Source organism: Carcharhinus amblyrhynchos, chromosome 16 (genome assembly GCF_965287045.1).
Source record: "Carcharhinus amblyrhynchos chromosome 16, sCarAmb.v2.hapA, whole genome shotgun sequence".
NCBI classification, from domain to species: Eukaryota; Metazoa; Chordata; class Chondrichthyes; order Carcharhiniformes; family Carcharhinidae; genus Carcharhinus; species Carcharhinus amblyrhynchos.
In genome coordinates this window covers 60,386,046-60,406,682 of record NC_137339.1, presented here as the reverse complement: position 1 = coordinate 60,406,682, position 20,637 = coordinate 60,386,046, and the positions used below count along the sequence as shown (strand labels likewise).

Genomic DNA, 20,637 nt, shown 5'->3' with positions numbered 1-20,637 from the left:
GGTCTGTTCAATCCTGGCTGCTTTGCAGGAATTGAGGTAACATAGATTCAGCAATTCACAAAGTCGCAACTCTCCAGTCACTTCTCTGTCAACCCAGGCCCATGCCCAGTCAGGGATAAATGAGGACTGACCCAGCTCAGTGTCCAGTCCCCAGTGGATATAGTGAGGCCTGACCCAGCCCAGAGTCCAGTGCTGAGGGGATACAGTGACACTGACCCATCCCAGTGTCCAGCAGATATTGTGAGAACTGATCCAGACCTGTGTCCAGTCCCCAATGGATACAGTGAGGGCTGACCCAGCCAGTCCCCAGCAGATATTGTGAGAACTGACCCAGGCCACAGTCCAGTGCCCAGGGGATACAGTGAGACCTGACCCAATGCAGTTCTGCAGCAGATATTGTGAGAACTGACCCAGGTCACAGTCGAGTGCCCAGGAGATACAGTGAGGACTGACCCAGCCTAGAGTCCAGTCCCCAGTGGATTTAGTGAGGACTGACCCAGCCTCAGTGGATACAATGAGGACTGGTGCTGACCAGTGAGGAGCCACGTGGCTCCTCACTCTCAGCATCAGGAATTGCTATTCCAGCATTTTGCAATGCCAGGCTCCAAAGAACGTTTAAAGATATGTAGCCGCATCGCCATTAAAGGCCAGGACAGGTTTCCCTTTCAGGTATCCAGGATTCCCACTCCGACTCTCGCCTGTGCCATTGGTTGCATTCTGATCACAAATGAAAAAGACAGTTTAATCCTATTTGACTGATGCAGAAGTAATGAAAATAACATAACAGCATTGTGAAAAATACTTACAACTTTACAATAAGAGCACTGCAAAAATAGCTATGGCTGTACTGTACATAAGAACATAAGAAATAGGAGCAGGAGTAGGCCATCCAGCCCTTCGAGCCTGCCCCGCCATTCAATAAGATCATGGCTGATCTGTCGCTGCTCAGTTCCACATTCCCGCCCTCTCCCCATAACCTTTAATCCCCTCTCCTATCAAAAACCCATCAACCCGCGTCTTAAAAATACTTAGCGAGGCAGCCTCCACCACTTCAACAGGCAGAGAATTCCAGAGATTCACCACCCTTTGAGTGAAGAAGTTCCTCCTCAACTCCGTTCTAAACCGCCCCCCTTTTATCTTGAGGCTGTGCCCCCTAGTCCTACTGTCTTTTTTGAGCGGGAAGAGTCTTTCCACCTCTATCCTATCCATCCCATTCATCATCTTATACGTCTCAATGAGTTCTCCCCTCATTCTTCTAAACTCTAACGAGTACAAGCCCAGTTTATTCAGCCTCTCCTCATAGCTCAACCCCCTCAACTCCGGTATCAGCCTAGTAACAGCACTGCAAAAAATATCTACAATGTACTGTAGCAGCACTGTGAAAAATACCCATAACAGTACTGTGACATTACAAAAAAACCTCCAACTGTACTGTAATAGCACTGCAAAAAAAAATCTACAACTGTACTGTGACAGCAGTGCAAAAATTACCTACAACTGTACTGTAATAGCACTGTTAAAAAATACCCACAACTGTACTTAAAAAATTACAAAAAACCTCCAACTGTACTATAATAGCACTTCAACAATATCAACAACTGTACTGCGACAGTGCAAAAATTACCTACAACTGTACTGTAACAGCACTGTGAATATCCACAACTGTACTTAACATTATGAAGGATATCTCCAACTGTACTGTAACAGCACTGCAAAAAAAACTTAAAACTGTACTGTGATAGCAGTGCAAAAATTACAAATGTACTGTAACAGCACTGTGAAAAATACCCACAACTGTACTGTACCATTACGAAGAATACCTCCAACTGTATTGTAACAGCATTACAAAAAAAAACCCTAAAACTGCACTGTGAAGCACTGCAAAAAGTATCTACAGCTGTACTGTAACAGCACTGTGAAAAATACCCACAACTATATCGTAACATAGAAAAACCTCCAACTGTACTGTGACAGCACTGCAAAAAATATCCACAACTGTATGTAACAGCACTACGAAAAATGCTTCCAACTGTAGTGTAACCCTACAAAAAAACCTACAAATGCTCTGTAACAGCACAAAAATACTTACAATGATACTGTACCAGCACTACAAAAAATACCTACAACTGTACTGTAACAGCACAAGAGTATCTACAACTGTACTGTAACAACACAACAAAAAATAACCAACTATACTGTAACAGCATTTCAAAAAATACCTACAAGTGTACTGCAACAGCACTAAAGAAAATGCCTACAACTGCACTGTAATAGTACTGCAAAAGTACCAAACACCATACTGCAACGGCACAGAGTAAACACCAAACACTACACTACAATGCCATGGTGTTTGTAAATCCAAACACCATACCGTAATGGCATGGTAAGTAAATGCCAAGCACGGCGAGTAAATGCCAAGCATGGCAGAATGAGGAGGGACCAAACACTGTACGGCAACAGCTTAGTGAGTAAATACCAAACACTCATTTGTAACAATGCTGTACTATACCAGTGAGGTGGTCCACTTTGGTAGGAAAAATGGTAGGAAGGACTATTACTTACGAGGCGAAAAACTGCAGCAGGCGACGGTGCAGAGGGACCTCGGGGTCCTTGTGCATGAGTCGCAAAAACCCAGCTTGCAGGTGCAGCAGGTGGTCAGGAAGGCGAATGGGATGCTGGCCTTCATAGCGAAGGGGATTGAATATAAAAGTAGGGAGGTCTTGCTGCAGCTGTATAGGGCATTGGTGAGGCCGCAACTGGAGTACTGTGTGCATTTTTGGGCGCTGCACCTGCGCAAAGATATTTTGGCCTTGGAGGGAGTGCAGAGGAGGTTTACTAGGCTGATACCGGAGTTGAGGGGGTTGAGCTATGAGGAGAGGCTGAATAAACTGGGCTTGTACTCGTTAGAGTTTAGAAGAATGAGAGGAGATCTCATTGAGATGTATAAGATGATGAATGGGATGGATAGGATAGAGGTGGAAAGACTCTTCCCGCTCAAAAAAGACAATAGGACTAGGGGTCACAGCCTCAAGATAAAAGGGGGGCGGTTTAGAACAGAGTTGAGGAGGAACTTCTTCACTCAAAGGGTGGTGAATCTCTGGAATTCTCTGCCCGTTGAAGTGGTGGAGGCTGCCTCGCTAAATATTTTTAAGACACGGGTTGATGGGTTTTTGATAGGAGAGGGGATTAAAGGTTATGGGGAGAGGGCGGGAAAGTGGAACTGAGCAGCGACAGATCAGCCATGATCTTACTGAATGGCGGGGCAGGCTCGAAGGGCTGGATGGCCTACTCCTGCTCCTATTTCTTATGTTCTTATGTTCTTAGAAGGTGTCACTACTGTCCCTCACTGCAATCTAACAGGACCTCTACACTGTCCCTCACTGTAATATTACACGGGATTCCTCTACACTGCCCCTCACCGTAATATTACACGGGATTCCTCTATACTGTCCCTCACTGTAATATTGCAAGAGATTCCTCTACACTGTCTCTCATTGTAATATTACACAGGATTCCTCTACACTGTCCCTTACTATAATATTAGAGGAGATTCCTCTACACTGTCTCTAAATGTAATCAAACTGTCCATTTGCTGAAATGAAGCAATTTCTCACTCTTCACATGTTGAATCGAGAACAACCTGGAACTTACGCTTCGGAAGGCAATGTGAAAGCTCTGCTGGATAGTGGTCACGGACAATGGGATATCGTTGAGGTCAAAGCTCACGCTCGCATGAGTGATCCCATCCTCCCCATACTCAATATTGTAGGTCACCTAGAAGGAACAGCAAATGTCAGCCTCCCGGGCTGTGACACAGGCACAATAGCTCCTATTTAGAAAGTGTCTTTGTTGCGGAAAGACGTCCCATTTTACAAGAAGGCCAATAGGGAATAACTGGAGTTGAGACACAGAAAGAGACAGGAGGGACTTATGAGGAAAAATCAAGTTCAAAGTAAAGTTCCCAGACCATGTAATAGAACAGAGAGTATAGAAGGTGACAGGAACCTAACTTCAGGCAGAGGAAAAGGATGACAAGCATGAGAAGAGAGTTGGTCAATGCAGGATTGAGCGTTTTGTACCTAAATGTGTGCAGTATACGAACAAGATAAATGAACTTGTTGTGCACATTGAAATTGGCCAGTACAATGTTGTGGGCATCAGAGAGGCGTGGCTGCAAGGGGATCAAGGCTGGGATCTAAATATGCAAGGATATGTGTCTTATCAAAAGGACAGGCAGATGGGCAAAGGGAGTAAGGTTGCATTGTTCATAAGGAATGAAGTTAAATTGACAGCAAGAAGTGATATAGGATCAGAAGGCATAAAATCTCTGTGGGTAGAGTTGAGGAATTACAAAGGTGAAAAGACACAGAGTTACGTACAGACTCCGTAGTAGTCAAGATGTGGAAAATGAATCAGGAGAGAGAAAAGGCATATAAAAAAGGCAGTATTACAATAATCCTGGGGGACTTAAATATGCAGCTGCATTGGAAAAATCAGGTAGGTAATGGATCCCAAGAAAAGGAATTTGTGAAATGTCTAAGAGATTTTTTAAGAGACAGCTTGTGATAGAGCCTACTGGGGAACAGATAATTCTAGATTTGCTGATGTGTAATGAGGTAAATTTGATTAGGGAACTTAAAGTGAAGGAACCCTTGGGGAGCATTGACCACAATATGATAGAATTTACCCTGCAGTTTGAGGAGAAGATGGAATCAGATGTTATGATATTACAATTAAATAAAGGTAACTACAAAGACATGAAGGAGGAGCTGGCCAGATTGGAGGGGGAGCCTAGCTGAGAAGACCATGGAACAGCAAAAGCAAGAGTTTTTGAGAGTTATTCAGGAGGCACTAAAGAAACTCATCCCAAAGAGGAAGAAACATGCTAAAGGGAAGACAAAGCATCCATGGCTGATGAGGGAGGTCAAGGACAGCATAAATGCAAAAGAAAAAGTATACAAAGTGGCGAGGTTTATTGGGAAGCCAGAGGATTGGGAAGCCTTTAAAAGTGAGCAAAGGGCAACTAAAAAAGCAATAACAGGGGAGAAGATGAAATAGGAATGTAAGCCACCAAAAATATAAAAGAAGATAGGAAAAGCTTTTTCTCAATATATAAAGGTAAGACTGAGGCAAAAATAGACATTGGACCTCTGGAAAATGAGGCTGGAGAAGTATTAATAGGAAACAAAGAAATAACAGAGGAACTGCATAGTTACTTTGCATCAGTCTTCACGGTGGAAGACACCAATGGGATGCCAGAGCTCTAGGCGAATCAGGGGACATAGGTGAATGTAGTGACCATCACTAAAGAGAAGATTCTGGGGAAACTGAAAGGTCTGAAGGTGGATAAATCAGTTGGACCGGATGGAATACACCACAGGGTTCTAAAAAAGATAACTGAGGAAATTGTGGAGGTATTGTTGGTGATGTTTTAGGAATCACTGGAGGCAGGGAGGGTCCCAAAGGACTGGAAAATTGCTAATGTAACACTGCTGTTTAAGATGGGAGGGAAGCAGCAGACATGAAATCATAGGATGGTTAGCCTGCCTTCAGTCATTGACAAGATTTTAGAGTCCATTATTAAAGATGAGATCGCAGAGTACTTGGAAGTGTATGGTAAAGTAGGACTGAGTCAGCACGGCTTCATCAAGGGGATGTCATGTCTGACATGTCTGTTAGAGCTCTCTGAGGAGGTAACAAGGAAGTTAGATAAAGGAGAACAAGTAGACATGATTTCATAGAATCATAGAAATACTACAGTTCAGAACAAGGCCATTTGGCCCATCAAGTCTGCATCAGCCACAATCTCATCCAGGCCCTACCCCCATATCCCTACATATTTACCTGCTTATCCCTCTAACCTACGCATCTCAGGACTCTAAGGGGCAATTTTTAGTACAGCCAATCAACATAACCTGCACATCTTTGGACTACGGGAGGAAACCACAGCACCCAGGGGAAACCCATGCAGACACGAGGAGAATGTGCAAACTCCACGCAGATAATAACCTGTTGGTGTGAAATCAAAGTAAAGGACACAAAATGGTTACCTGACACACAAAATGGACTCTGGGAACGGACATTAAGAGGCACTGACTTTGGCAGAGACATTATACAGAGTTAAAACCCGTAGTGTTTAAATTACTGCAGGAAACAGGTCAGACCTTGAGGCACCTTCAACTTGAGATAATAACAGACCCAGAACAATGAGTACGATAATGAGATCAGCCACTGATGGAGACATAAATGCATAAATATATATAAAAGATCAGCCACTGATAAAGGACATAATTGCATAAATGCACTAACTCTGTACAACGATGTGATAACTGTCAATGTTCATACTTGAGTGTGTACAACAATGTGTTAACTGTCAACGTCCATACTGTCTACTCAACTTGTAATAATGTGCTAACAGCTCATGTCCATACTGTCCATTATCTAAAAAGTATAAAAGATGCTCAACTACCATTGTGTAGTTGAGAAGGTGGCTGCCTGTACTGCAGAGTGCCAGCACTTCTCCCAAAGCTTTGTCAGAATGAAACTGTTTGTTGAACCTCTAAGTCTGACTCCAAAGTGGTGAATTTCCCACAACAAACCCAAGCCGGGAATCGAACCCAGGTCCTTGGAGTTGTGAAGCAGCAATGCTAACCACTGTGCTACCATGATTTATTTAGATTTCCAAAAGGTCAATAGGAAACTGTTAAATAAGTTAAGTGTCCGTGGTGTTAAGGGTCAGATCCTGGCATGGATAGAGGATTGGCTGACTGGCACAAGGCAGAGACTGGGGATAAAGGGTTTTTTTTTTCAGGACGGCAGCTGGTGACTAGTTTTGTGCCTCAATAGTCGGTCCTGGAATTACAACTTTCACAATATACATTAATGATCTGGAAGAAGGAACTGAAAGCACTGTTGCTAAGTTTAAGAACATAAGAGCATAAGAAATGGGAGCAGGAGTAGTGCTGAGGAAGCAGGGGGGCTGTAGAAGGACTTGGACAGATTAGGAGAGTGGGCAAACAAGTGGCAGATGGAATACAATGTGGAAAAGTGTGAGTTTATGCACTTGGGAAGGAGGAATGGAGGCATAGACTATTTTCTAAATGGGGAAATGCTTAGGAAATCTGAAACACAAAGGAACTTGGGAGTCATTGCTCAAGGTTCTCTTAAGGTTAATGTGCAGGTTCAGTTTGCAGTTAGGAAGGCCAGTGCAATGTTAGCATTCATGTCAAGAGGGCTAGAATACAAGAGCAGGGATGTACTTCTGAGGCTGTAGAAGGCTCTAGTTAAACCCCATTTGGAGTAGTGTGAGCAGTTTTGGACCCTGTATCTAAGGAAGGATGTATTGGCCTTGGAAAGAGTCCGGAGGAGATTCACAAGAATGATCACTTTAATGAAGAGCCTGTCGTATGAAAACGGTTGAGGATGCTGCATCTGTACTCGTCGGAATTTAGAAGGATCAGCAGGGATCTTATTGAAACTTACAGGATACTGCGAGGCTTGGATGGAGTGGATGTGGAGAGGATGTTTCCACCAGTAAGAAAAACTAGAACCCGAGGGCACAGCCTCACACTAAAGGGACAATCCTTTAAAACAGGTAAGATGAGGAGGAATTTCTTCAACCAGAGAGTGGTGAATCTGTGGAATATTTGTCACAGAAGGCTGTGAAAGCCAGGTCATTGAGTGTCTAAGAGAGAAATAGATAGGTTCTTGATTAATAAGGGGATCAGGGGTTATGGGGAAAGGCAGGAGAATGGGGATGAGGAAAATATCAGCCCTGACTGAATGGCGGAGCAGACTCGATGGGCTGATAGGTCTAATTCTGCTCCTATGTCTTATGGTCTTAAGGAATAGGTTAGAAAAACAAAGAAGGTAAATGAGCTGGAGAGCTCTTGAGAGGGAATTTCGGAGCTTCACGCTCTGGCGGCCGATGGACTGGCTCCCCTGTGAAGTGAAGAAATCAGGGCTGGATGAGGGGTCAAAATGGGAAGAAGGGAGAGTTGAAGAGTTGGAGGATGTTACAGTGACAATGATGTGCAAGGGCATGGTGTGATTTGAACACAAGAGATGGAGTTGGAAAAGAGTTACAGAACGACAACAGGTTAGAGAGAGGCTGTTTTGCCTGCCCAGGGTTAGGGTGATGGATACCACCTTAAGGGTAGGGAGCCGGGGGTTGGGGTGTGGTGGGGTGTCAGAAGTGTGAGGGCCAGGATCCAGTTATCCTGCTGATTGTGGGTGTCAACGCCATCAGCAGAATTAACAAAACAGTGTCTCTGGAGGAACATGGCAGCCAGGGGCTAAATTAAAATAACAGACTTACAAATCTCCAGACTGCTATCTGAGAATCAGGCAAACTGACATGTGGCTCAAAGGTTAATGTGGGAAAAATGAGTTTCCATTCATGGGGCACTGGCAACGTACCGGGGAAAGAGTGGGGTGTACCAAGGGACAGTCTTCAGCCAAAAAGCACTGAGACCAGAGAACTGGCGAATTGTTTAACTAGGGCTGTAGAGAGTGTTTAAGGGTGCTGACTCCTCATGAGAGAAGGTTTGGAAAGTTAAAGAGAAAGGATATAGCAGTGGTAGAAGGTAGTGACATGGGTAACGATAATCAGAATACGACAGGAACGGACAGGGTGTACAAAGACAAAAGCGTACACCAGAAAAACACAGTCAGGAGAGATCAAAACAGTTATAAGACAGAATTTAAGTCTGAGTTGAGGAGGAACTTCTTCACACAAAGGGTTGTGAATGTGTGGAATTCCCTGCCCAGTGATACAGTTGGGGCTACTTCATTGAATGTTTTTAAGGCAAGGATAGATAGATTTTTGAACATTAAAGGAATTAAGGTTATGGCGAGCGGGCAGGTAAGTGGAGCTGAGTCCACAAAATGATGAGCTATGCTCTTATTGAATGGCAGAGCAGGCTCGAATCGCCAGATGGCCTATTCCTGCTCCTAGTTCTTATGTTCTTACACAATTACAAAAAGATACAATATATTCATATATGCTCATATATTGTTCAATATTTTTCTATCCAAAGGAAACCTTAAAAAAAGACAAATACAGGAGGAAATGTAACAATTTGACTGCATCACTAAAGAAATGAGTTGGAATGAAAAAGAGGCACCTGGAAAACACAAAAATGAATAAAGTAATAGAAAGCAATCTGAGTTCCTCACTTCGCACACACTGACAAACACACTGGTGTTTGTTCTCTTACCTCTGACACCACATTCAGGCACAGGTTATCTGACAGAGACGGTGAGGATGGCATTTCATTTTTAAGGTTCACCTGTAACACAGGAAGAGCCAGAGACTGAAAGAAAAATCCTGGCATCCACTCACTTCCCCAGGTGGACCCCGGGCATCAGACAGAGTACAGAGTACAACATCGATTAAATATAAAGCCCCGCATCATACACTCCCAGGCGGGTACAGCACAGGGGGCAGCGGGGTCAGGCGATGGGGCAAGAGTGAGAGAGGGAGAGGGTTGAGGAACAGCAAACAAGGGAATGAGAGATGCTGTGTGGAAGAGAGTGCAAAAGAATAATGAGGAAAGGTTTAAGACTAAAGAAATTAAGACACACAGCGAGAACAAGAGAGATGGAGGAACAAACAAAAAGGGAGAGATGTGGAAAAAGAGAATCTTAAGGACAGAGGCAATGCTGGGATTTTCTGGCTCTTGCTGAACCTCCCACGGTGGGATCTTTCATTGGTGACAAATTTGACTGCCATTCCATGGACGATGAACCATTTAAGTTGGCAACGACACCGCCAGGACTGGAAAAACCCTAGCAACGACCAGTGCGGGATTAATGCAGGGATACGGGGGGTGGGGGTAGGGCCTGGGTGGCATTGTGCTTGGTGCAGACTCGATGGGCAGAAGAGCCTCTTTCTGCACTGTAGGGTTCTATGATTCTATGAAGACAGAGATTCTAATTGCAATCTCTTAACAATTCAGCTGTCTTACCATGGTCCCTGGATTGGTAAGATTCGGGCTCTGCAAGACAAAGAGCAAAATGAGACCAAGATAAATCTCAGGGCCTGAGTCAAAACCCAAAGGTCACCCCACGAAATCTTGACACAATGTGAACTTATCCACATCAGCTCAGCAGAAATTCTGCTTCCGTATCCAAACTCACACTCAAGACTCGAACAGCCATGAGCCCACGCACTGCAATCCTTTCGCTTCCAATTGGATTGCATTATTCAAATCAATGTTTTCTTATCCCTCCAAGCTTGGCCCTCCCTATCGCAGTAATTGCATGCAGTCAACATCCCTCTACCATCCCCTCGACCTCCAACAATGAGGAGTGACTATGCCCAATTTTCATTGTTCTGGCAGTAGTGGCTTTGCTGTCAGTGCCTGCACTCCTATCGCTGGAATGCTCTCCCTAAACCAGTCCCTGTTCTTGAACAGCCTACTTGCAACACGCTTTTTGAAAAACAAACCTGTCCAAACATTTCTATCTATACGACTTCTGGCCAAAATCTCTTTGATATAAATCCTGAGAAGCACCTTAGGGCATTCTGGCATTTCATAGGAGCTATATACAAATAAAACTAGGCTGCTATTGGGAAAAATCAATGTCTCACCGGTAACAGGTTAACATCCTTAAAGTACGTTTCTGCATTCAGAGCTGCTAGGGACTTGCAAGTAACATTCAGATTTCCAACCCGCCGAGTACACCTGGAGCTACAATCCTGCAGGAAACCTAGGTAAATATTTAAACAGGAAGAAGTTGTAATATCACGTGATATCAAGAAATGGCTGAAGTACTGATACTGCAAAGGCTATTGGCCCTGACAATATGCCAGCAATAGTACTGAAGACTTGTGCTCCAGAACCTATTGTGCCCCTAGCCAAGCTGTTCCAGTACAGCTACAACACTGGCATCTACCTGGCAACATGGAAAATTCTCCTATCCATAAAAAGCAGGACAAACCCAACCAGGTTAAGTAATATGCCATCAGTCTCGATCATCAGAAAAATAATGGAAGGGGTCTTCAACAGCACAACCAAGTGACACATATTCAACAACAACCTGCAGACAGACACTTAATTTGGGTTCCGCTAGAGTTCCTCAGCTCCTGACCTCATTACAGCCTTGGTTCAAACATGGACAAAAGCGCTGACCAGAGTGATGTGAGAATGACTGGCCTTGACATCAAGGCAGCATGTGACCAAGTATGGCATCAAGAACCCTTGTGTGTCACGAATGTTGCTTGCAATTTTTTAGTCTGAGCCTGGCTATCTTTCAAGTCTTGCTGCATTTGGCAAGGGCCGCTTCAATTGTACAATCGTCGGTGACCATCCCACTTCTGACCTTATGGTGGAAGAAAGGTCATTGATGAACCAGCTGAAGCTGTTTGGGCCTCAGATGCTACTCTGAGTGACTCTTGCAGTGATGTCCTGAAGATCATTAACCTCCAACCACAACAATCATCTCCCTTTCTCTGGCTATGACTCCAGCTAATGGAAAGTTTTCGCCCGATTCCCATTGACTCCAGTTTTGCTAGGGTCCCTTGATGCCACATTTTGTCAAATGCTGCCTTGGTGTCAAGGACTGTCACTCTCGCCTCACCTCTGGCATTCAGCTCTTTTGTCCATGTTTGAACCAAGGCTGGAATGAGATTACGAGCTTGTGGGACCCAAGCTGAGTGCTCGTGAGCAGGTTATTGCTGAGTAAGTGCCACTTGATAACACTGTCAATGACCCCTTCCATCACATTGCTAACGATCGAGAGTAGACAGATGGGGCAGTAACTGGCCGGGTTGGAGTCTTTCGAGAACAGGTCGTGCGATTAGATAGAGGGAGCTGACAATATTGGGTCTATGGGGACAGACAAGAGGGGATTTTAAACAGGCTGTGGCATTTATAATATTAAGTGGGGATTTGATCAAAATTGTCAAGATGTTCATGGGAATAAATCAGGCAGATAGAGACAAGTACTGTTGCTGATGAGAAGCTCATGGCTTCACGGCATCAATGAAAAATTAGAACTAGGTTTTAGAGGAATCATTTTGAAAAGACATTTGCAAAGCATGGTTCAAAATTAGAAATCGATTCAGCAAACTGCAATTGATGAGAGATCAATTGTTAACTTTAACACAAACTTGAAGATTGTTTTAATGAAAGGTATTAGGAGCAATTGGGCAAAACACACACATGGGTGCTCAAATGCAGATCATTTGCTAATCCCAATGACTGATGGAACAGGTTTGAAGCAGTAAATAACCCACCCCTGTTCCTGTGTGGATGAATATGTCTGTGTGTGTGTGGATGCATGTGTCCTTGAGTGCAAGTGTATGTGTGTGCATGCATCATTTGATTTATTAGTGCCAGAAGTATTGGGATACAATGAAAAGCATTCCTTCTTGCATACTACACAGGCAAACATACTATTTATAGAGTACATAGGGGAGAAGGAAAGGAAAGCATGTAGAATATAGTGTTATAGTCATAGCTAGCGTGTATAGAAAGATCAACACACGTACACATATGTATATACACAGACGTATCCATCCACACAGGAACAGGGGTAGTCTATTTACTGCTTCAAACCTATTCCATCAATCATAGAGAGATCAACTTAATATATGATAGGTTCAGTCAAAAGTCTGATGGCAACAAGTATGTGCATGCATGTGTGCATGCTTGTGTGTCTGGTCTCGTGTGTCTGCTGCATCTCCATCTGATTGTGACATGTTTTGACAGTGGCTACGTACTTCATAATGATGAAAAGCCCAAAACAATGGAAATCCAAACAGTTCTGGGGAGCCCATGTCCACCTACGTGCAGCATAGATTTAGCAGAATGACACTAGACTCCATGGCTTAAGTTAGGCATTGTGATCACACGTACTCAGGGTTGTATTTGCTGGAATTTAGAAGGACCCGGCTAATTTAATCATGTTTTGAAGGTATTAAAGGGCAGTGATGGAATATTAACTTGTAAAATATCAAAAATGTAAAATTAGTGCTTCAAACATGAGCATGTGTGTGTTCGTGTCAGCGCGTGTGTGTGTGCGTATCCATGTGATTTTGTGTACATCAGCGTGAGCATGTGTTTATGAGCATGTGAGTTGGAGGGTGTGCATGTGAGGGTTGGCTACACAGGGGGCGGCTGCATGGGGCAAGGGGGTGGGCAGAAGAGGCGGGCGCAAGGGTGAAGCATGAATGATCGTGAGTGATTGTGTCTCTAAGTGTGTGTGCGTGTGCAGGTGGGGGCATGTGTGGGTCGGGGTGCATGCACGTCAGAGTGTGTGCGGGAGTGCGAGCAGGCGGGTGGGTGCAAGAGAGCAAGTGTGAGAGCGAGCTTGAACGCATGAGTGTGTGAGTGTGAGAATGTGCATGAGTGAGTGAGAGTGTGAGAGTCTGAGTGTGTGCGCATGTGAGTGTGAGAGCCTGTGTGTGTGAATGTGAGTGTGACAGCGCATGTGTGTGTGTGTGAGTGCGTATGTATGTGTGACAGTGTAAGAGTGTGCATATGAGCGAGTGAGAGTGAGTGTGAGAATGTGTGTATGAGAGTGTGAGAATGTGAGTGTGTGAATGTGCGAGAGAGTGAGTATATGTAAGAAATTGAATGATTCAGTGTGTGTGTGCGTTTGCATGTCTAAGTGAGTCTGTATGCCAGTGTGTGGCTAAGTGTGCACGGGCGATTGCGTGAGGGCAAGAATGCAGGGATTTTGTGTGATAACCTCAATGCTCTGCATTTTATTCATTAAGGAGGAAATTGCGAGGCATCTTGAAGGGAATTGCTTGATAGGGCAGACGCAACACGGTTTCATTAAAGGGAAGTCGTGTCTGACAAATTTACTGGAGTTCTATGAGGATGTGTCTAGGGCGGTGGATAGAGGAGAGCCGGTGGATGTGGTCTTTCTGGATTTTCAGAAGGCGTTTGATAAGGTACCTCACAAGAGGTTACTGCAGAAGGTCAGAGGACATGGAGTTGGGGGTAGGGTGTTAGCGTGGATAGAGGATTGGTTGTCAAATAGGAGGCAGAGAGTGGGGGTCAATGGGTGCTATTCGGATTGGCGGTTGGCGACTAGTGGGGTGCATCAGGGGTCGGTGCTGGGGCCTCAGCTATTTACCATTTATATAGATGATCTGGAGGAGGGAACCGAGTGTAGGGTGTCGAAATTTGCTGATGACACCAAGATTGGGGGAAAGGCAAATTGTGCGGAGGGTGTGGAGAGTCTGCAGAAGGATCTAGATAGGCTGGGCGAATGGGCCAGGAAATGGCAAATGGAATTTAATGTTGGCAAGTGTGAGGTGGTCCACTTTGGTAGGAAGAATGGTAGGAAGGACTATTACTTACGTGGCGAAAAACTGCAGCAGGCGACGGTGCAGAGGGACCTCGGGGTCCTTGTGCATGAGTCGCAAAAACCCAGCCTGCAGGTGCAGCAGGTGGTCAGGAAGGCGAATGGGATGCTGGCCTTCATAGCGAGGGGGATTGAATATAAAAGTAGGGAGGTCTTGCTGCAGCTGTATAGGGCATTGGTGAGGCCGCAGCTGGAGTACTGTGTGCAGTTTTGGGCGCCGCACCTGCGCAAGGATATTTTGGCCTTGGAGGGAGTGCAGAGGAGGTTTACTAGGCTGATACCGGAGTTGAGGGGGTTGAGCTATGAGGAGAGGCTGAATAAACTAGGCTTGTACTCGTTAGAGTTTAGAAGAATGAGGGGAGATCTCATTGAGACATATAAGATGATGAATGGGATGGATAGGATAGAGGTGGAGAGACTCTTCCCGCTCAAAAAAGACAGTAGGACTAGGGGGCACAGCCTCAAGATAAAGGGGGGGCGGTTTAGAACAGAGTTGAGGAGGAACTTCTTCACTCAAAGGGTGGTGAATCTCTGGAATTCTCTGCCCGTTGAAGTGGTGGAGGCTGCCTCGCTAAATATTTTTAAGAAGCGGGTTGATGGGTTTTTGATAAGAGAGGGGATTAAGGGTTATGGGGAGAGGGCGGGAAAGTGGAACTGAGCCACGACAGATCAGCCATGATCTTATTGAATGGCGGGGCAGGCTCGAAGGGCCAGATGGCCTACTCCTGCTCCTATTTCTTATGTTCTTATGTTCTTATTAGGAGCGGCAGCAAGGCGAGAAGTGAATGATGGTTACTGGAGGAAGAAGCACACATCGCTCATTTTGGATGATGCAGTGTCATGGGGGTTTGGTACCTGCTGGATTCCTATCGGTACATTCCCCTCCTGTCAGTGCCGTCGGCAGCATGAGAAATCCTATCACCGAAACGTCTGAAAAGAACGTAAAGATCCGGTCCCCAACCTGGACAGGAGCAGGCAAAAGGCAAGAGGTGAAGAACACAAACTGAACATGTAATCTAACCCCCCTCCCCCGACCTCCCCCCCCCCACCCCCGCAAAACCTTTTCACAAAATAGGCATAGCCAGCGGGAAGGTGGGTAGAAGGTTGACCTTTATTGCAAGGGAGATGGAATACAATAGTAAGGACGACTGCACAGCGCCATTCATGAGACTCCACTGAGAGAACCGCGTACAATTATGTTCTCCTTGCTGAAGAGCCATGTATTGAAAGCAGTTTCACTCGGCTAATGCCTGCGATGAAAAGGTTATTGAATGAGGTAAGGCTGGGCAGGTGGGGTCAATGCTCATTGGCATTCAGAAGAATGAGGGGTGATCTTAATGAAACACGTCAGATTCAGAGGCGATTGGCTTGACAGGATAACAGCTGAAAGGATGATTGCCCACATGGGAGAGTCTAGAACCAAGTATAAAAATGAGGGCTCTTCCACTTAAGCCGGAGGTGAAGAATTCCAATTTTCTCTTGGGGAATTTTGGAGTCTGGAATTCTCTCCTGCAGCGAGTGGAGGAGGTTGGGTCATGAAATATACTCCGATCTGAATGAGACAGATTTCTGATCTATAAGGGAGTTGACGGTCATGAAAGGGAATGAGCAAGCTGGTAAATGAGGGAACGCCAACATTCAGACCAGCCATGATCTAACCTGCAAGGATATTCGACCCAATGTGTTTGCTAAAGTTGAAATTGTGCTGCCAGAGGGATCAGTCTTTAAGTAGAAAGATGACAGACATATGAAAAACAGTTCACGCGGGGTACATTTTTTTTGTCTATATTCACTTACAGGACGTGGATGTCACTGGCTAGGCCCAGCATTTATTGTCTATGCCTAATTGTCCATTGAGGTGGTGGTGGTGAGCCGCCTTCTTGAACAGTTGCAGTCCCTGAGGTGTCAGTACACTAACAGTGCTGTTAGGCAGAGAGTTCCTGAATTTTGAACCAGCGACACTGAAGAACATGTTTCTGAGTCAGGATGATTTGGAGGGGAATCTCCAGGTAATGGTGTTTCTGGGTATCTGTTGCTCTTGTCCTTCTAGATAGTAGTGTCGTGGATCTGGAAGGTGTTGCCTAGGAATATTGGTGAGTACATGTTGTGCATCTGGCAGATGGTACACACAGATCACTGTGCATCGGTGGTGGAGGAAGTGAATTTTTGTGGATGGGGTACTGGCCAAGTGGGTTGCTGTGTCCTGGATGGTTCGAACTTCTTGAGCATTGTTGGAGCTGCACTCAACCAGGCAAGTGGGGAACAGCTGAGAAGAGGAATCTTTACATATAGTCATGGCAAATAAAACCTGATTTAAGGTAAAGGACTGGTTTCAGATTCATCTTTTCCTCAATGCATGACCATTTTATCATACAATTCCTATAGTGCAGAAAGAGGCCATTTGGCCCATTATGTCGGCACTAACCACAATCCCACATAGGCCATATCCCCATAACCCCATATATTTACCCATTGTCAATCACTTAACTCGCAGATCTTTGGACTGTTTCTTTTTATTATTGGCACCGTGAGGACTGCAGTGGCATTTTTTGTTGTATAGGCTTTCTTGCCTTACTGGCATGAAAATTTTGTTGCTGGTGGTTTGGTAGCTAGAAGCAAGCCATGGCTCTATCTCTATCTCAAGGAGTGCTGCAAGCTACAGGACAGGGAAGTCAGAGTTTCAATTCTCAATCCAAAGGACTAATTCACAGCAGGTTTTGCAGAACTGCAGGATCCAGCATCACATAAGCATATGTATTTTCTGTGATAAATCAAAACCTGAGGTGCATGTTAGTAAAAATATAGTGTTGGAACAGTATTTGTAGCTGTTAAGGGGTATACAATATCATGGGGTTTTTCTCCTTATTTGTAATTGGTAAAACGTTATTGCTAATTATCTTATTATATGTTAACGATATTCTTAATTAAACTTTGTTTGAAAGAAGTTTCCCATTGGGTCATTCGAATCATACCTGGAGTGAAAGATTTAATACTTAGAACATAAGAACATAAGAAATAGGAGCAAGAGTAGGCCATCTGGCCCTTCGAGCCTGCCCCGCCATTCAATAAGATCATGGCTGATCTGTCGTGGCTCAGTTCCACATTCCCGCCCTCTCCCCATAACCCTTAATCCCCTCTCTGATCAAAAACCCATCAACCTGCGTCTTAAAAATATTTAGCGAGGTAACCTCCACCACTTCAACGGCAGAGAATTCCAGAGATTCACCACCCTTTGAGTGAAAAAGTTCCTCCTCAACTCCGTTCTAAACCGCCCCCCCTTTATCTTGAGGCTGTGCCCCCTAGTCCTACTGTCCTTTCTGAGCGGGAAGAGTCTCTCCACCTCTATCCTATCCATCCCATTCTCATCTTATACATCTCAATGAGATCTCCCCTCATTCTTCTAAACAAGTACAAGCCTAGTTTATTCAGCCTCTCCTCATAGCTCAACCCCCTCAACTCCGGTATCAGCCTAGTAAACCTCCTCTGCACTCCCTCCAAGGCCAAAATATCCTTGTGTAAGTACGGCGCCCAAAACTGCACACAGTAGTCCAGCTGCGGTCTCACCAATGCCCTATATAGCCGCAGCAAGACCTCCCTACTTTTATATTCAATCCCCCTCGCTTTGAAGGCCAGCATCCCATTCACCTTCCTGACCACCTGCTGTACCTGCAAGCTGGGTTTTTGCGACCCCGAGGTCCCTCTGCACCGTCACCTGCTGCAGTTTTTCTCCACGTAAGTAATAATCCTTCCTACCATTATTCCTACCAAAGTGGACCACCTTGCACTTGCCAACATTAAATTCCATTTGCCAGTTCCTGGCCCATTCACCCAGCCTATCTAGATCCTTCTGCAGACTCTCCACACCCTCCGCGCAATTTGCCGTTCCACGAATCTTGGTGTCATCAGCAAATTTCGACACCATACACTCAGTTCCCTCCTCCAGATCATCTATATAAATGGTACATAGCTGAGGCCCCAGCACCGACCCCTGATGCACTCCACTAGTCACCAACCGCCAATCTGAATAGCACCCATTGACCCCCACTCTCTGCCTCCTATTTGACAACCAGTCCTCTATCCACGCTAACACCCTACCCCCAACTCCATGTCCCCTGACCTTCTGCAATAACCTCTTGTGAGGTACCTTGTCAAACGCCTTCTGAAAATCAAGAAAGACCACATCCACCAGCTCTCCTCTATCCACCGCCCTAGACACATCCTCATAGAACTCCAGTAAATTTGTCAGACACAACTTCCCTTTAATGAAACCGTGCTGCGTCTGTTCTATCAAGCAATTCCCCTCAAGATGCCTCGCTATTTCCTCCTTGATGACGGATTCTAACATTTTACCTACAACAGACGTTAAACTAACGGGCCTATAATTCCCCGCCTTTTGCCTGGCACCCTTCTTAAACAACGGCCATTACTTACCCATGCCAAACTTCAAAGTGCTAAACATGTGATCTAGGCTGACTCCAATTAAGCACCTTAGAGCTTCTGACCTCGATCGTAACAATTGGGGGCTCGTCCAAGATTAAAAACTACATTCTTTGATTGATTTGGGATTATTGGACTCAAAGATAATGAGCAGTGATCATATTTGTGTTTTCTTTTCACGTGTTGTATTCAGATTTAAATAGGAAGTGCTTTGTTGAATAATGGTTCTTTCAGAAGCTCAGAAGTTTCTGGGAGTGAAAGAAGTCACTCAGGGTGGTTTACAAAAGGTGACCAAAACAAAGCTTTTAGAATTGGCTAAAATGTTGCAGTTGACATTACCTGACAGGGTAAAACAGGGAGATAATTGTGACGATAGCTCCACATTTAAAATTGCCAGAAACAGTCAGAATCATTGGGAATGGCTAAAATTCAATTACAAATGATGCAGCTTGAACATCAAGAAGAATTAAAGCAGTTTGAATTTTAAATAAAAGAGAGAACAGCAAAAGCAAATGATGCAATTGCCACGAAAATGTCAGAGAAAGGGAGGAATAGCAAGCAAAATAATTGAAACAGTTTGAATTGCAACAAGAAAAAGAAATGTGACTGCTTGAATTACAGATAAGGCCAAAAGAAAGAGAAAGGATAATGCTTGCAAAACAAAAACAAAAAGGATAGCCCAAACAGAAGTAAAATAAAAAGACAGAAAATCTAAATTTCAGAAACTGGCAGCAAAAGTAAACATCAATTTAAAATGACAGAGGTAAAGCGAAAAGTACAGTCTGGAAGTAGTGCTGAGGACAATGAGAAAGAGCCATAGTGTCACAGTCAAAGGCCTGGTGGGAATATATTTAAGTATGTTCAAACATTTTTTTTGTGAAAGTGGCCATACAAATGAAATGGCAACAGACCATGTGGGTATTGCTGATTTGAACAAAATTGGTAAATATATCAGAGGAGGACCTGGGAATTACGATGAGCTGAAAAAAGCCATCTGAAGTGCATATGAAGTGGTGCCATAAGCCTACAGACAATCTGGTCAAACATACATAGAATTTGAAAGGATCAAACTAATTAATTTTGATAGGTGGATAAGAACTTTGTAAATAGACCAGACATATGAAGTTCTATGAGAAGGGATTATGTTGGAGGAGTTTAAAAATTCACTTCCTTACGTAGGGAAATCTCAGGTGAAAGAACATAGAGTTAAAACTACAAGGTTAGCAGCAGAAGTGATAATAATTATGAATTAGATCATATATCAAAGTTTGGTTTCCAACATCAGTTTCAGCCTGTGAGATAGAAACTGGGGAAAAGAAAAATCCTCAGGTGGTAAAAGGAGATCTTGTGGGAGGTAATAAAGACAGTGTACCTCAGGTTAAAAAAGAAATACACCAAGGGTGTCAGCGAAATAAAAAGCCTTGGATGTCTTCACTGTAATAAATTAGGCCACGCAAAGACTTTACAACAAATGTTGTTTAAATACTGAGAAGACTAACATGGTAAAACAAGATAAGCCAATGGAGTTTGTTAAAGCGATGAAGGGAAGTCCAGCTGAAGCTAAAGAGATGCAAAGGAATGTACAGCCTGGTCCGAGGTTGATTGATAAGAAGGTGCCAGATCTCTTTTAAAAAATTACTTTTGTGGGTAAAGTTACCCAAGTGTACCAGGAGGAGGGATAGGTAAAGTTACAATTTTAACAGATACGGGAGCAAGTCAATCTTTGATGGTAAGAGATGAGAGTTGTGTAGTTGGGATTGAGCATTGCCAGAAAAGATGTTAATATGTGGAATTCAGTTTAAGAGTCATGGTCCATTATATAAGGTGAGGTTAGAGAGTACAGTGAAGAATGGTGAACTGGTAGCAGGAGTAAAAGAG

At 44.3% G+C, this 20,637-nt stretch overlaps 1 protein-coding gene across 3 annotated transcripts in view; it reads right to left on the bottom strand.

Annotated features, from left to right (window-relative positions):
- LOC145354051 (tectonic-3-like) overlaps positions 1-20,637 on the bottom strand; it is a 50,136-nt gene that overhangs the window by 11,794 nt on the left and 17,705 nt on the right. The window contains exons 6-11 of one of the 3 annotated variants that reach the window (XM_080205171.1): positions 15,178-15,283; positions 10,595-10,713; positions 9,969-9,998; positions 9,219-9,290; positions 3,652-3,774; positions 628-717 (exon numbers count right to left, since the gene is read on the bottom strand). In XM_080205171.1, the coding sequence (XP_080061297.1) occupies positions 628-717; positions 3,652-3,774; positions 9,219-9,290; positions 9,969-9,998; positions 10,595-10,713; positions 15,178-15,283 (540 nt within the window). The remainder of the gene's footprint in view (positions 1-627; positions 718-3,651; positions 3,775-9,218; positions 9,291-9,968; positions 9,999-10,594; positions 10,714-15,177; positions 15,284-20,637) is intronic. The other 2 variants (XM_080205172.1, XM_080205174.1) reach the window with 2 other exon arrangements.